The 14,927-nt window shown below is 42.4% G+C and overlaps 1 protein-coding gene across 1 annotated transcript in view; it reads left to right on the top strand.

Moving 5' to 3' along the window:
* Positions 1–14,927, top strand: part of LOC110498829 (cadherin-related family member 1a) — a 129,611-nt gene that overhangs the window by 31,399 nt on the left and 83,285 nt on the right. Inside the window, exons 9-10 of the mRNA XM_090212039.1 lie at positions 2,342–2,420; positions 4,421–4,521. Coding sequence (XP_090068165.1) covers positions 2,342–2,420; positions 4,421–4,521 — 180 coding nt within the window. The remainder of the gene's footprint in view (positions 1–2,341; positions 2,421–4,420; positions 4,522–14,927) is intronic.

Raw genomic sequence — 14,927 nt, 5'->3', positions numbered from 1 at the left:
GTGTTTCTGCAAAAGCAGCAATGTCTATGGGCTGAGACATGCTAGTCAACAATTTCTTTATTTCTGACATGGCAGGGAGAATCATGCTCAGGTTCCCCAACTCTTTCTGTATATTAGGTCAGCTTGTGGTGTCAGTACCTCCACCAGGACCTGTAGCCGACGCTCTTCATTTAGGATGAGTTTTTGCATCATCAAAGGTAGACTTCAGTTTGTTTTGCCTCAATGGGTCTCTTTGAAACATCTTTAACACAGACTCAATCATGTGTAATTGACTGTTCCATCTTGTCATGCAGGATGTTGTGGGATGCACTCCCAATCTGTAATTTTCCTCTGTGTTCAATGTACTCTTCCTAACACTTTTCCCCACTTTCTGGATCAGTCCACTAACCCCATCTTGCATGTTAGTGTCATCCTTTATTGCGATTTGAAGCATTTCAATTGGGCACCGGAAATGAAGATTTGACTCTGTGAGGTACAGGTTTGCCATCATGTCCACATTGTTGGCTATATGGTCAGTTTGGAACTGTCAGACTGCAGGTGGTGCGGCCTCCACCTTCATGTTGGATGCCACATCTTCCTCCTGTCCGTCATCATTGGTTTCCTCAAAACCAAGTAGGTTGAAGGTCTTGATCATCCTGCTTGTGCTGTCAGTCACCACTCGTATTACCTGTCGCTGCACTTTTCAGTTCCTCAGTACACTTTCATATTTTTGGTAAATATGTGGTGTCCTTATATGTGCTTAGAGCTCAGCCACGCCTTGTGGCCTTTATATCTCCCATCAATGAAACTGGCAACAATCCCCAGAAAGGTTCTCGTCATACTTGACCTGCGGAAACACTGGGGAAGTGCTTGGGCACTCATCAAAGTGAGCAGTTTGTCCGGCTCATCGATCTAATCCTCGCCTTACATTAACATAGCATGCCTCAAATGTAAATTGTCCACCACAGTGAAAAAGGCTACTTCTATGTGAAGTAATGAGGAGGCGGAACACACCTCATTTCAAAATGTTGTTTGAAAATAACTTGAAATTGACAAGTTAGATAATATAGATAGAAAATTAGCTGGAAGCATGCCTTGGTTTGAAGGCAGCGCCAGTTAACTGTCGTGTTGCGTAACAATCACATTTTAGAACAGTGAGCATATTCTGACATCACACCCATAAAAAAATCATGCTGGGGATCTATCCGTTAGAGATATTTGGAACTCGAGCGTGAAAAGTAGGGGTATGCCACCATGGCAATACTCGTATTCGTAATCGTACCCATAAATTGAAAGTTGATAGTCGGATTTGATGATACTCGTGATACTCTGTGTTTTAATATGCGTAAGTAGATGTTGGCAAAATACCTCCCTGCACATTCTCAGTCACTGCAAAAAAGCTGCAGATTAGGAGGAGTGCAAGGAGGGGTGTGTGTGTCCTCAACATGCAGCGGGCAGCCTAGTTTGCTGTCAGTCAGTCAGAATGCCCATCAGCGTTTCATATTTTTTCACAACTCTTGTCTCGCTATTTAGATATTATGCACATTGATAGCTTGATAGCAAAGATCCTCTGTTTGTTGTTGTTGAAATTGCATGGAAATGTTGTTTCAACCCGTTTGTAACCAGTCGGTTCTCTCTCTGCAGTCTCTTAGTAGCCCCATGCTGTGTTTTTGTGGTGGACTGCTCCAGGGGTATATTCACTACGAACCAAATGGAAGCAAACAGAAGCAAACAGAATGAAACAGGGCACCTGCATTTGTTCAAAATAAACTATTTTTTGCTGTAAAATGTTTTATGTTTGAAGTATAAGGTTGACATGGCAAAACATTTTGCAACTTTATCCTACGGTCTTTGTCTAATGAATCTCCTTATTATCAGCAAGAAACAGCCTAAACGACAAGTGTAATTGAGTGATGTTGCATGTGTTACACTCAGCAAAAACATGACTGTTCAACTATTGAACTACTGTATCATTATAACTATATTTCTGTTTTTGATGTTGATGGGAATTCATAAACTAAGATTGTATTCATTCAACGCCTCATAATATGGACGATAGAAAATACAGTAGATTTTGGGGGAGCATGGTATATATTGCGCAACTGGTAACATGTAGACTGAACCACAAAATTATATTTTATAGTATTAATATATATTTTTCTCTATTTCTTACGTATACATCTTCATTATAGTCCAACAAGCACACTGCTACCGTCCATGTAGCTATTGGAGAGAAATATTCCAGCTGTATTTATCCTGAATGCCTCTAATGCCTCAAAGCTGATTACCAATCTTGTTTTACTGGTAATTACATAGATTTGTTTCATAGCTCAGACTATTCTAATAACACTTCTGTCCACAGGGTTCGGAAATATTCACAGTTTTTGCCAAAGATGGAGACCTAGGAATGCCCAAACCAATTCATTATTCCCTTGAGAATGGTAAGCATCAACAGTTATCCAGTAGGCTTTCTATGGAGTATCGCTGTATACATTGTTTATTTACATTGATTTACCATGATAGGTGCTCATTTAATTTGATATAACATACCAAAAAGCCTGTTGTGTGTCTGAACTCCTTTACATACCCCTCGTGATGAAGGTATTCAATGGTCTGCTTCTAAGATGTAAACACATGCAATCGTGATCTGCTGTCAGTGTGTTAAGAGGAGCTAACGTCAGCTCCCTAGGAATGAAATGAGACGGTTTCCGAGTGCACTTGAAATATGCTTCATGCAATATGAATGGTTTTGATCTTATGAAGAGGTAACTCCGTTGACCAATTTATTGAAAGCTAAGCAATGTTACAGTCGACTAGACTAGCCATCAAATATTGTAAACGTCAATGTGCCTGCTCACGAAGCTGGTGTTTCATTAGCCATCTCTCTGTCAGTGAATTCAAGTTTGAATCATGTTTTTGCATGAATGTCTCTTTTCAAATAACTAGCTGCAGGTAATTTATTAATTTGCATAGAAACCTAAAGAAAAGCATGTAGATAGAAAGATATGGGTGTGTCATGTATGCTATAGGTTTAAAAACGACAGCTGCATACTATATGCTTATTAACCTATACATATGGCATTGCCTACACAAAGGATTCCTGGCAATAAAATCTTTAAAAACAGCTGTACAATGTGCTCTGGAATAAGATATCCAGAGTTTGATTTCTAATCCAGATGAGTTCTCGAATAGCAGCTTCTCCACACCTTTGTCCCTGACCTGTTTGGAGGGCTCATTGGTCTTTATGGTGCCACTTGCTTGGTGGTGCCCCTTGCTTAGTGGTGTTGCGAACTCTGGGGCCTTTCAGAACAGGTGTGTATATATACACTGAGATAATGTGACAGATCATGTGACACTAAATAAAGTCCACCTGTGTGCAATCTAACTTATGTGACTTCTGATGGTAATTGGTTGCACCAGATCTTATTTAGTGGCTTCATAGCAAAGTGGGTGAATACATATGCACGCACCACTTTTCAGTTTTTTATTTATTTGAATCCTCGCCAGACATCACCGGCAACATCCAACCGTCGCTGGACCAGACAGGACTGGCAAAAAGTGCTCTTCACTGACGAGACACGGTTTTGTCTCACCAGGGGTGATGGTCAGATTTGCGTTTATCATTGAAGGAATGAGTGTTACGCCGAGGACTGTACTCTGGAGCAGGATCAATTTGGAGGTGGAGGGTCCGTCATCGTCTGGGGCGGTGTGTCACAGCATCATCGGACTGAGCTTGTTGTCATTGCAGGCAATCTCAACGCTGTGCATTACAGGGAAGACATCCTCCTCCCTCATGTGGTACCCTTCCTACAGGCTCTTCTTGACATGACCCTCCAGCATGACAATGCCACCAGCCATACTGCTCGTTCTATGCATGATTTCCTGCAAGACAGGAATGTCAGTGTTCTGCCATGGCCAGCGAATTCCCGGATCTCAATCCTATTGAGCATGTCTGGGACCTGTTGGATCAGAGGGTGAGGGCTAGGGCCATTCCCCCAAGAAATGTCCGGGAACTTGCAGGTGCCTTGGTGGAAGAGTGGGGCAACATCTCACAGCAAGAACTGGCAAATCTGGTGCAGTCCTTGAGGAGGAGATGCACTGTAGTACTTAATGCAGCTGGTGGCCACACCAGATACTACCTGTTACTTTTGATTTTGACCCCCCCCTTTGTCAGGGACACATTATTCTATGTCTGTTAGTCACATGTCTGTGGAACTTGTTCAGTTTATGTCTCAGTTGTTGAATCTTGTTATGTTCATACAAATATTTACACATGTTAAGTTTGCTAAAAATAAACGCAGTTGACAGTGAGAGGATGTTTATTTTTTTTGCTGAGTTTACTTAGAAAAGAAAGTGCTACGAGTGTACATATTATAGTACATCCCTACTCCCTATGACATGTTCCTACCGTACTGTGAAATCTCTCCTCTGTCCTATGCAGGTACAGATGGTGTTTTTAGCATCAACAAAACAAGTGGTGTGATCAGTCTGCTGACTTACCCTATCTACCTGAAGAGGGAAATTTTCAACATGAAAGTCAAGGTAGGTTTATGTAGCCACACAATAAGACAGAACTGTAGGCTACAATATCCTGCTCCAGTAGGAGTTGTTTGTTGTGGAATGTGTTCATCGTCACTGTAATACTTTTGTGTAATCTTAACAGTAAAACACTGTAGAATGCACAGTACAGTTAATGTGTAGCATTGAATTATGGGTAAAATGCTGAAAAAAACTGTTATTAACTGTAATTGGAAGCCTCCTGTAAAAATTACTCTAACATACTATTTCTTTACGGTAATAGCTTATGCCTACTGTAGATTCAAATGATCAGTTTCAGGCACGAACGTCATGCTGTCAGGTGAGACATATGAAGCTCAGACTATTTTAGTAAATATTTTCTTGAAGCGGCTGTGAAATGGAATAATATTTTCAACATCTGCTGGGTAGGAATCTTGACTTGTTTATAAGTATGTTTTTTGCTAGACAATGTTGAATTACTCCATATTTTCTTAGCTAACCAAGGTAGCTAGCTGGCTTAAGTTCGCTAGCTATCCAGCTAGCTAGCTCAAGTTGATGCAAGCCATTTTGGTCTGCTCTAAATTGCTCGTAAATGTCTTGCTGTGCGACCTAGAAGAAAATCACCCAGATAATATTTGTTGTGATGATGGGCTTTTAGGTACACCGCAGCCTCTGAGTGCCATAGAGAATAAACTGAGTGCAGATTCGTGACGCTGTGTTTTCACCATTACTACAGAGAAAATGTTCTGTATCTAGCAGTTCAAAAGTTATTACCCATATTTTTAGCGGCACAATGTTTTTTTTTCCAGATAGGCTGTATTTTACACATAATCCACTCCATGGACTGTTAAACTACTTGTGAGCCGCTAAACCCAATGAATTAATGAATACTCCACCGGTATTGTATCGAGCTGCCTGCCAACCTAAGGTGTTTGCCACTGGGAAGCTGTAAATCTGTGTCGCTCGCAGTAGCTAGTAACATGGACAGTTGTTTTCCCTCCCAGGATTATACAGTGCCTTGCGAGAATATTCGGCCCCCATGAACTTTGCGACCTTTTGCCACATTTCAGGCTTCAAACATAAAGATATAAAACTGTATTTTTTTGTGAAGAATCAACAACAAGTGGGACACAATCATGAAGTGGAACGACATTTATTGGATATTTCAAACTTTTTTAATAAATTAACTGAAAAATTGGGCGTGCAAAATTATTCAGCCCCTTTACTTTCAGTGCAGCAAACTCTCTCCAGAAGTTCAGTGAGGATCTCTGAATGATCCATTGTTGACCTAAATGACTAATGATGATAAATACAATCCACCTGTGTGTAATCAAGTCTCCGTATAAATGCACCTGCACTGTGATAGTCTCAGAGGTCCGTTAAAAGCGCAGAGAGCATCATGAAGAACAAGGAACACACCAGGCAGGTCCGAGATACTGTTGTGAAGAAGTTTAAAGCCGGATTTGGATACAAAAAGATTTCCCAAGCTTTAAACATCCCAAGGAGCACTGTGCAAGCGATAATATTGAAATGGAAGGAGTATCAGACCACTGCAAATCTACCAAGACCTGGCCGTCCCTCTAAACTTTCAGCTCATACAAGGAGAAGACTGATCAGAGATGCAGCCAAGAGGCCCATGATCACTCTGGATGAACTGCAGAGATCTACAGCTGAGGTGGGAGACTCTGTCCATAGGACAACAATCAGTCGTATATTGCACAAATCTGGCCTTTATGGAAGAGTGGCAAGAAGAAAGCCACTTCTTAAAGATATTCATAAAAAGTGTTGTTTAAAGTTTGCCACAAGCCACCTGGGAGACACACCAAACATGTGGAAGAAGGTGCTCTGGTCAGATGAAACCAAAATTGAACTTTTTGGCAACAATGCAAAACGTTATGTTTGACGTAAAAGCAACACAGCTCATCAACCTGAACACACCATCCCCACTGTCAAACATGGTGGTGGCAGCATCATGGTTTGGGCCTGCTTTTCTTCAGCAGGGACAGGGAAGATGGTTAAAATTGATGGGAAGATGGATGGAGCCAAATACAGGACCATTCTGGAAGAAAACCTGATGGATTCTGCAAAAGACCTGAGACTGGGACGGAGATTTGTCTTCCAACAAGACAATGATCCAAAACATAAAGCAAAATCTACAATGGAATGGTTCAAAAATAAACATATCCAGGTGTTAGAACGGCCAAGTCAACGTCCAGACCTGAATCCAATCGAGAATCTGTGGAAAGAACTGAAAACTGCTGTTCACAAATGCTCTCCATCCAACCTCACTGAGCTCGAGCTGTTTTGCAAGGAGGAATGGGAAAAAATTCAGTCTCTCGATGTGCAAAACTGATAGAGACATACCCCAAGCGACTTACAGCTGTAATCGCAGCAAAAGGTGGCGCTACAAAGTATTAACTTAAGGGGGCTGAATAATTTTGCACGCCCAATTTTTCAGTTTTTGATTTGTTAAAAAAGTTTGAAATATCCAATAAATGTCGTTCCACTTCATGATTGTGTCCCACTTGTTGTTGATTCTTCACAAAAAAATACAGTTTTATATCTTTATGTTTGAAGCCTGAAATGTGGCAAAAGGTCGCAAAGTTCAAGGGGGGCGAATACTTTCGCAAGGCACTGTATATGCACATTCTAGCTTTTACGGCTGAGTAGCAAGCAGCTTCATTTGGGCATGTTTTTCATCCAAGCTACTCAATACTGCCCCCTACCTCAAAGAAGATATGAGAACGTGTTCTCAGTCAACTTACCTGTTAAAATAAGGATAAAATAGTACTACATTTTTTTTTATATGACTGAGGATTATAGGCGCAATTTAGATTTTGGCCACTAGGTGGCAGCAGTGAACATGCAAAGTGATCCAATGAACTATTGCATTACTGTTTAGAATGTTGTATCCAGGCTGTGATTGGGAGTCCCATAGGGCGGAGTACAATTTGCCCAGCGTCGTCCGGGTTTGGCCGGAGTAGGCCGTCATTGTAAATAAGAATTTGTTCTTAAAGTTAATTTGTCGAATTTCTTTACTTCTTTATGGGTTTGAGCAAATCAGTTGTATTGTGACAAGATCGAGAAGGTATACAGAAGATACAAAAGAACAAATCCATATTATGGCAAGAACAGCTCAAATAAGCAAAGGGAAACGATAGTCCATCATTACTTTTAAACATGAAGGTCAGTCAATGCGTAAAATTTCATTGCAGTCGCAAAAACCATCAAGCGCTATGACGAAACTGCCACAGGAAAGGAAGACCCAGAGTTACCTCTGCTGCAGAGGATAAGTTTCTTAGAGTTATCTGCAGCTCATATTGCAGCCCAAATAAATGCCTCACAGAGTTCAGGTAACAAACACATCTCAACATCAACTGTTCAGAGGAGACTGCGTGAATCAGGCATTCATGGTCAAATTGCTGCAAAGAAACCACTACTAAAGGACACCAATAATAAGAAGAGACTTGCTTGGGACAAGAAACACAAGCAATGGACATAAGACTGGTGGAAATCTGTCCTTTGGTCTGATGTATCCAAATTTGAGATTTGGTTCCAACCACCATGTCTTTGTGAGACGCAGAGTAGGTGAATGGATGATCTCCGCATGTGCAGTTCCCACCGTGAAGCATGGAGGATGAGGTGTGATGGTGTGGGGGTGTTTTGCTGCTGACGCTGTCTGTGATTTTTTTAGAATTCAAGGCACACTTAACAGTATCGCTACCACAGCATTCTGCAGCGAAACACCATCCTATCTGGTTTGCGTTTAGTCCTACTATCATTTGTTTTTCAACAGGACAATGACCCAAAATATACCTACAGGGTGTGTAAGGACTATTTGACCATGGAGAGTGATAGAGTGCTGCATCAGATGACCTGGCCACCACAATCACCCGACCTCAACCCAATTGAGATGGTTTTGGATGAGTTGGACCGCAGAGTGAAAGACAAGCAGCTAAAAAGTGCTCAGCATATGTGGGAACTCCTTCAAGACGGCTGGAAAAGCATACCAGGTGAAGCTGGTTGAGAGAATGCCAAGAGTGTGCAAAGCTGTCATCAAGGTGGCTACTTTGAAGAATCTCAAAAATATAACATATTTTTATGTGTTTTACACTTTTTTGGTTTTTACATGATTTCATATGTATTATTTAATACTTGTGATGTCTTCAATATTATTGTACAATGTAGAAAATAGTAAAAAATAAAGAAAAATCCTTGAATGAGTAGGTGTCCAAACTTTTGACTGGTACTGTACGTATATATTTTTACCCCCAAAAAATATATGGAGGATTGGAAATGAGGCAGACAATTACATTACTTACCATCTATCTGCAATATTAAAGCCCCTAAAGATTTTTTGTAGGCATCAGTTACCAAACTTTTTTATTAACATAATTGGTGAAGCAAAGGGAAATTCTAAATTGATCCGGGAGAATCTAAAAAAGTTAACAGGGAAAGACCATAGTAACACTGCAAAAAGACTAGAAATCATAGTGAATAACAATCTAACACAGGATGCAGTCGAAATAGCAATAGCCTTCAATTCCTACTTTATTGACTCTGTCAGGGTACTGACACAGAACCCCTCCACTGGTTTCTTGGGCTCAGTGCTAGTGAATGACGCTCAACCTGTCTTCATCATAAGGGAGGATAAGGGAGGATCCTGAGTCAACAAGGTGAACAAGGTGATTAGCTCACTAAAGAACTCTAAATCCAAAGATGTGTTTGGGCTGGACTCTACGTTTCTTAAAAACTACAAGAGTCACTCATTGGCCCCATTACTAAGGTCACTAACACATCTATTGGTCTCAGGGTGCTTCCAAGGGTATGGAAGTCGGCCATAATAACGGCCATCTTTAAATCAGGCGACCCTGCTGATGTGAGTAACTACAGGCCCATTAGTATACTTACTACCTGTGGTGTCAAAGGTTGTTGAAAAGTGTGTAACAGAACAACTGATTGCCCACCTCAACAACAGCCCCTTCATATTACACTCAATGCAGTTTGGCTTCAGAGCGAAACACTCCACAGAAACGGCCAACTGCTTTCTTCTGGAAAATGTGAAGTCCAAGATGGACAAAGGAGGATTGTTGGGGCTGTGTTTCTGGACCTAAGGAAGGCTTTTGATACTGTTAACCATGAGATTCTCATCACAAAATTGTCCAAGTTCAACTTTTCTCCTGATGCCTTGAGATGGATGAAATCATACCTTGAAGGCAGAACTCAGTGTATCAGAGTGAGCATTGAGCTGTCGCCCACTCTTAGCTATGATGTGGGCGTGCCCCATGGGTCAATACTGTGGCCCCTCCTGTTCAGCCTGTACATTAATGATCTGCCGTCTGTCTGTACTAGGTATGAAGTTCAAATGTATGCAGATGATACAGTGATATATGTGCATGCAAAGAGCAAACAACAAGCTGCACAAGAACTCACTACTGCAATGGTCCAGGTTACAAAGTGGCTCAGTGACTCAGTGTTTGCATCTCAATGTGAAAAAAACTGTTTGTATGTTTTTCACAAAGAGGGCAACATGCTACTGAGCCAGATGTCTATGTGTCAGGGGAGAAGCGCGAGGTGGTATCTGATTTTAAGTACCTTGGCATCATACTTGATTCCAACCTCTCTTTTAAAAATAATGTGAAAAAGGTAATTCAAATAACCAAATTCAACCTAGCTAATTTCCGATTTATACGAAATTGTTTGACTACAGAGGTAGCAAAACTGTATTTCACATCTGATACTCACCCACTTAACATACTGCTTGACTAGTTGGGCACAAGCTTGCTGTACAACATTAAGACCTATTCAGTCTGTCTACAAACAGGCTCTCAAAGTGCTTGATAGGAAGCCCAATAGCCATCATCACTGTTACATCCTCAGAAAGCATGAGCTCTTGAGTTGGGAAAATCTTGTGCAATACACCGACGCATGTCTTGTATTCAAGATCCTAAATGGCCTGGCTCCCCCTCCACTCAGTATTTTTGTTAAACAGAACACCCAAACATATGGCAGCAGATCCACAAGGTCTGCCAAGAGAGATGACCATATATTTCCCTTAAGGAAAAGCATCTTTAGTAAATCCGTTTTCTCTGAGAGCTTCCCATGTCTGGAATACACTGCCATCAGACACACATAACTGCACCACGTATCACACTTTCACAAAATGCTTGAAGACATGGCTACATTTGTGAACATGGTCCCTAGCTGTGTGTTGCCGCTTTCCATGTTGTCTGTTGTCTGTAGCTTGTGAGGTGTGGAAACACTTTGTTGCTTTTATGAATTTTGTCATGCTGCTTTTTGTTCTATGTTGCTGTGTCTGTATGCTACATCTTGCTTGTCCTATGTTGCTCTGTCTGTATGCTATGTCTTGCTTGTCCTATGTTGCTATTGTCTATATTGTAATTGTTTTTAATAACCTGCCCAGGGACTGCGGTTGAAAATTAGCCGGCTGGCTAAAACCATCACTTTCACTGAAACGTTGATTAATGTGCACTGTCCCTGTAAAAAAATAAATACTCAAACTCAAACTCAAACCTTTCGACTGGCACTTTGGCCCATGTTTGAGTGGTGCCTTTCACCATCTGGTCATCAGTGAACATAGCGGCGATATGTATGCCAAATAGCTACATTTTTTTATTTTATTTATCCACAAAACACTTTCCCAGGCTTAAGGCTTGTTTAGGTGGGGTTTTACAAAGTTCAATTGGGCTTACTTGTGTCTCTTTCAGCAGGGAGGTCTTCCAATGTTTACAAATGATCAAATTAAGCTTTCAAAGAAAACAACACCCTACCTACAATCAAACATTGATAATGATGTTTAAGACAAGTGCACGGGTGCCAATATATTTGGCCATCACTCTATGTGTGAAAGTTACAATTGAGGTGAACTTGGCTCCTCTAGTAAAAGCATGCTATGCATTCTCCAAATAATTAACCTTTTCCTGAAGAACATAAAGGATTTTGTAAGTTCGGTGTTCAGATGCAATGACATCCAGTAACAAGTTAGAAACTGATTCTACTAATGTTAATTTAAGACCGTGTTGCCTTTGTGACAATAGTTGTTCAATACATATGAAGCATATTGCCAGGTCTCTAAAGCCTTGTTCACACTGCAGGCCTTAATGCTCATACATATATATACAGTATATAGTTTTTAACTTCATTTTTATTAAAGAACACACAAATAAAAAAAGGTCTGGCAGGTACAACATCATACGTACATTAGAATAGTTACAGTACCGTCATCTTTGAATTAGACAATTTTCATCTAATAAAACAATTTTTCCCAGGGTTCCTGGACTCTCTTCTTACGTACAGTGTGTGGTTGTTTTTATCGCCATATCCTAGTGATAGCCTTTTTACAGTTGGCCGTAGGACCTTCAACAGGTATGTCTCTATTGTAAAAGTTTTCAGGTATTTCACCGAAATACTAAGAAATCCAAAATCAAATAACATTTTAGTAGTCACATGTGCCGAATACAACAGGTTTGCACCTTCACCTTACAGTGAAATGCTTACTTAGGAGCCCCAAACCAACAGTGCAGTTTCAAAAAATGTAAAAAGTAACAAGTAATTAAAGAGCAGCAGTAAAAAGGAACAATATCTACAGGGGGTGCCGGTACAGAGTCAATGTGCGGGGACACCGGTTAGTTGAGGTAGTACGTACATGTAGGTAGAGTTAATTAAAGAGACAATGCATAGATGACAACAGAGCGTGGCAGTGGTGTGGAGAGGGTAGTGGTGGAGGGTGGGCAATGCAAATAGTCTGGGTAGCCATTTGACTAGATGTTCAGGAGTCTTATGGCTTGGGGTAGAAGCTGTTTAGAAGCCTCTTGGACCTAGACTAGGCGCTCTGGTACTGCTTACCCTGTGGTAGCAGAGAGAACAGTTTATGACTAGGGTGGCTGGAGTCTTTGACAAATTGTAGGGCCTTTCTCTGACAGCGCCTGGTATAGAGGTCCTGGATGGCAGGAAGCTTGGCCCCAGTGATGTACTGGGGCCAAGGCTGAGCAGTTGCCATTCCAGGCAGTGATGCAACCAGTGATGCAATCAATGTTGCAGCTGCAGAACCTTTTGAGGATCTGAGGACCCATGCCAAATCTTTTCAGTCTCCTGAGGGGGAATAGGCTTTGTTGTGCCAGCTTCACGACTGTCATGGTGTGCTTGGACAATGTTATTTTGATGGTGATGTGGACACCAAGTAACTTGAAGCTCTCAACCTGCTCCACTGCAGCCCCGTCGATGAGAATGGGGGCGTGCTCGGTACTCTTTTTCCTGTACTCCACAATCATCTCCTTTGTCTTGATCACGTTGCGGGAGAAGTTGTTGTCCTGGCACCATACGGCCAGGTCTCTGACCTCCTCCCGAAAGGCTGTCTCATTGTTGTCGGTGATCAGGCCTACCGCTGTTGTGTCAACGGCAAATTTAATGATGGTGTTGGAGTCGTGCCTGGCCGTACAGTCATGAGTGAACAGGGAGTACAGGAGGGGGCTGAGCACGCACCCCTGAGGGGCCCCTGTGTTGAGGATCAGCTGGGCGGATGTGTTGTTACCTACGCTTACCTCTTGGGGGAGGCCCATCACGAAGTCCAGGAGCTTTTTGATGAGCTTTGAGACTATGGTGTTGAACGCTGAGCTGTAGTCAATGAATAGCATTCTCACATAGGTGTTCCTTTTGTCCAGGTGGGAAAAGGCAGTGTGGAGTGCAATAGAGACTGCATCATCTGTGATCTGTTGGGGCGGTATGCAAATTGGAGTGGGTCTTGGGTATCTGGGATGATGGTGTTGATGTGAGCCATGACCAGCCTTTCTATGCACTTCGTGGCTACAGAAGTCAGTGCTACAGGTCGGTAGTCATTTAGGCAGGTTACCTTAGTGGTCTTCGGCACAGGCACTATGGTGGTCTGCTTAAAACAAGTTTGTATTACAGACTCGGACAGGGAGAGGTTTGAAAATGTCAGTGAAGACACTTGCTAGTTGGTCAGCGCATGCTCACAGTACATGTTCTGGTAATCCTTCTTGCCCTGCGAACTTGTGAAGGTTGACCTGTCTAAAGGCCACCAACAATTCTGAGATTTCCATACCCAGCTACAACATTTTCCGTCAAGATAGAACTGCCAAAGGGGGAGGGGTTGCAATATACTGTAGAGATAGCCTGCAAAGTTCTGTCATACTTTCCAGGTCTATACCCAAACAGTTTGAACTTCTAATTTTAAAAATTAACCTCTCCAGAAATTACTCTCACTGTTGCCGCCTGCTATCGACCCCCCTCCGCTCCCAGCTGTGCCCTGAACACCATTTGTGAATTGATCGCCCCCCATCTAGGTTCAGAATTTGTTCTGTTAGGTGACCTAAACTGGGATATGCTTAACACCCCAGCAGTCCTACAATCTAAGCTAGATCCCCTCAATCTCACACAAATCATCAAGGAACCCACCAGGTACAACCCTAAGTCCGTAAACATGGGCACCCTCATAGACATTATGCTGGCCAACTTGCCCTCCAAATACACCTCCGAGGTTTTCAATCAGGATCTCAGTGATCACTGCCTCATTGCCTGTATCCGCTATGGGTCCGCGGTCAAACGACCACCCCTCATCACTGTCAAACGCTCCCTAAAACACTTATGCGAGCAGGCCTTTCTAAATGACCTGGCCCGTGTATCCTGGAAGGATATTGACCTCATCCCGTCAGTCGAGGATGCCTGGTCATTCTTTAAAAGTAATTTCCTCACCATCTTAGATAAGCATGCCCCATTCAAAACATGCAGAACTAAGAACATATATAGCCCTTGGTTCACTCCGGACCTGACTGCCCTTGACCAGCATGAAAACATCCTGTGGCGGGCTGCCATAGCATTGAATAGTCCCCACGGTATGCAACTGTTCAGGGAAGTCAGGAACCAATACACGCAGCAAAGGCTAGCTTTTTCAAGCAGAAATTCACATCCTGTAGCTCCAACTCCAAAAAGTTATTGGACACTGTAAAGACCATGGAGAACAAGAGCACCTCCTCCCAGCTGCCCACTGCACTGAGGCTAGGTAACACGGTCACCACTAATAAATCCATGATAATCGAAAATTTCAATAAGCATTTCTCAACGGCTGGCCATGCCTTCCTCCTGGCTACTCCAATCCCCGCCAACAGCCCCCCCGCAGCTACTCGCCCAAGCCTCCCCAGCTTCCCCTTCACCCATTTCCAGACTGCAGATGTTCTGAAAGAGCTGCAAAACCTGGACCAGTACAAATCAGCTGGGCTAGACAATCTGGACCCTCTCTCTCTAAAACTATCTGCCGCAATTGTTGCAACCCCTACTACCAGCCTGTTCAACCCCTCTTTCGTATCGTCCGAGATCCCTAAAGATTGGGAAGCTGCCACGGTCATCCCCCTCTTCAAAGGGGGTTACACCCTAGACCCAAACTGTTACAGACC

Source organism: Oncorhynchus mykiss, chromosome 20 (genome assembly GCF_057628025.1).
Source record: "Oncorhynchus mykiss isolate SJ-2025 chromosome 20, ASM5762802v1, whole genome shotgun sequence".
In the NCBI taxonomy this organism is placed as follows: Eukaryota; Metazoa; Chordata; class Actinopteri; order Salmoniformes; family Salmonidae; genus Oncorhynchus; species Oncorhynchus mykiss.
This window is presented reverse-complemented; position numbering and strand designations above follow the sequence as displayed.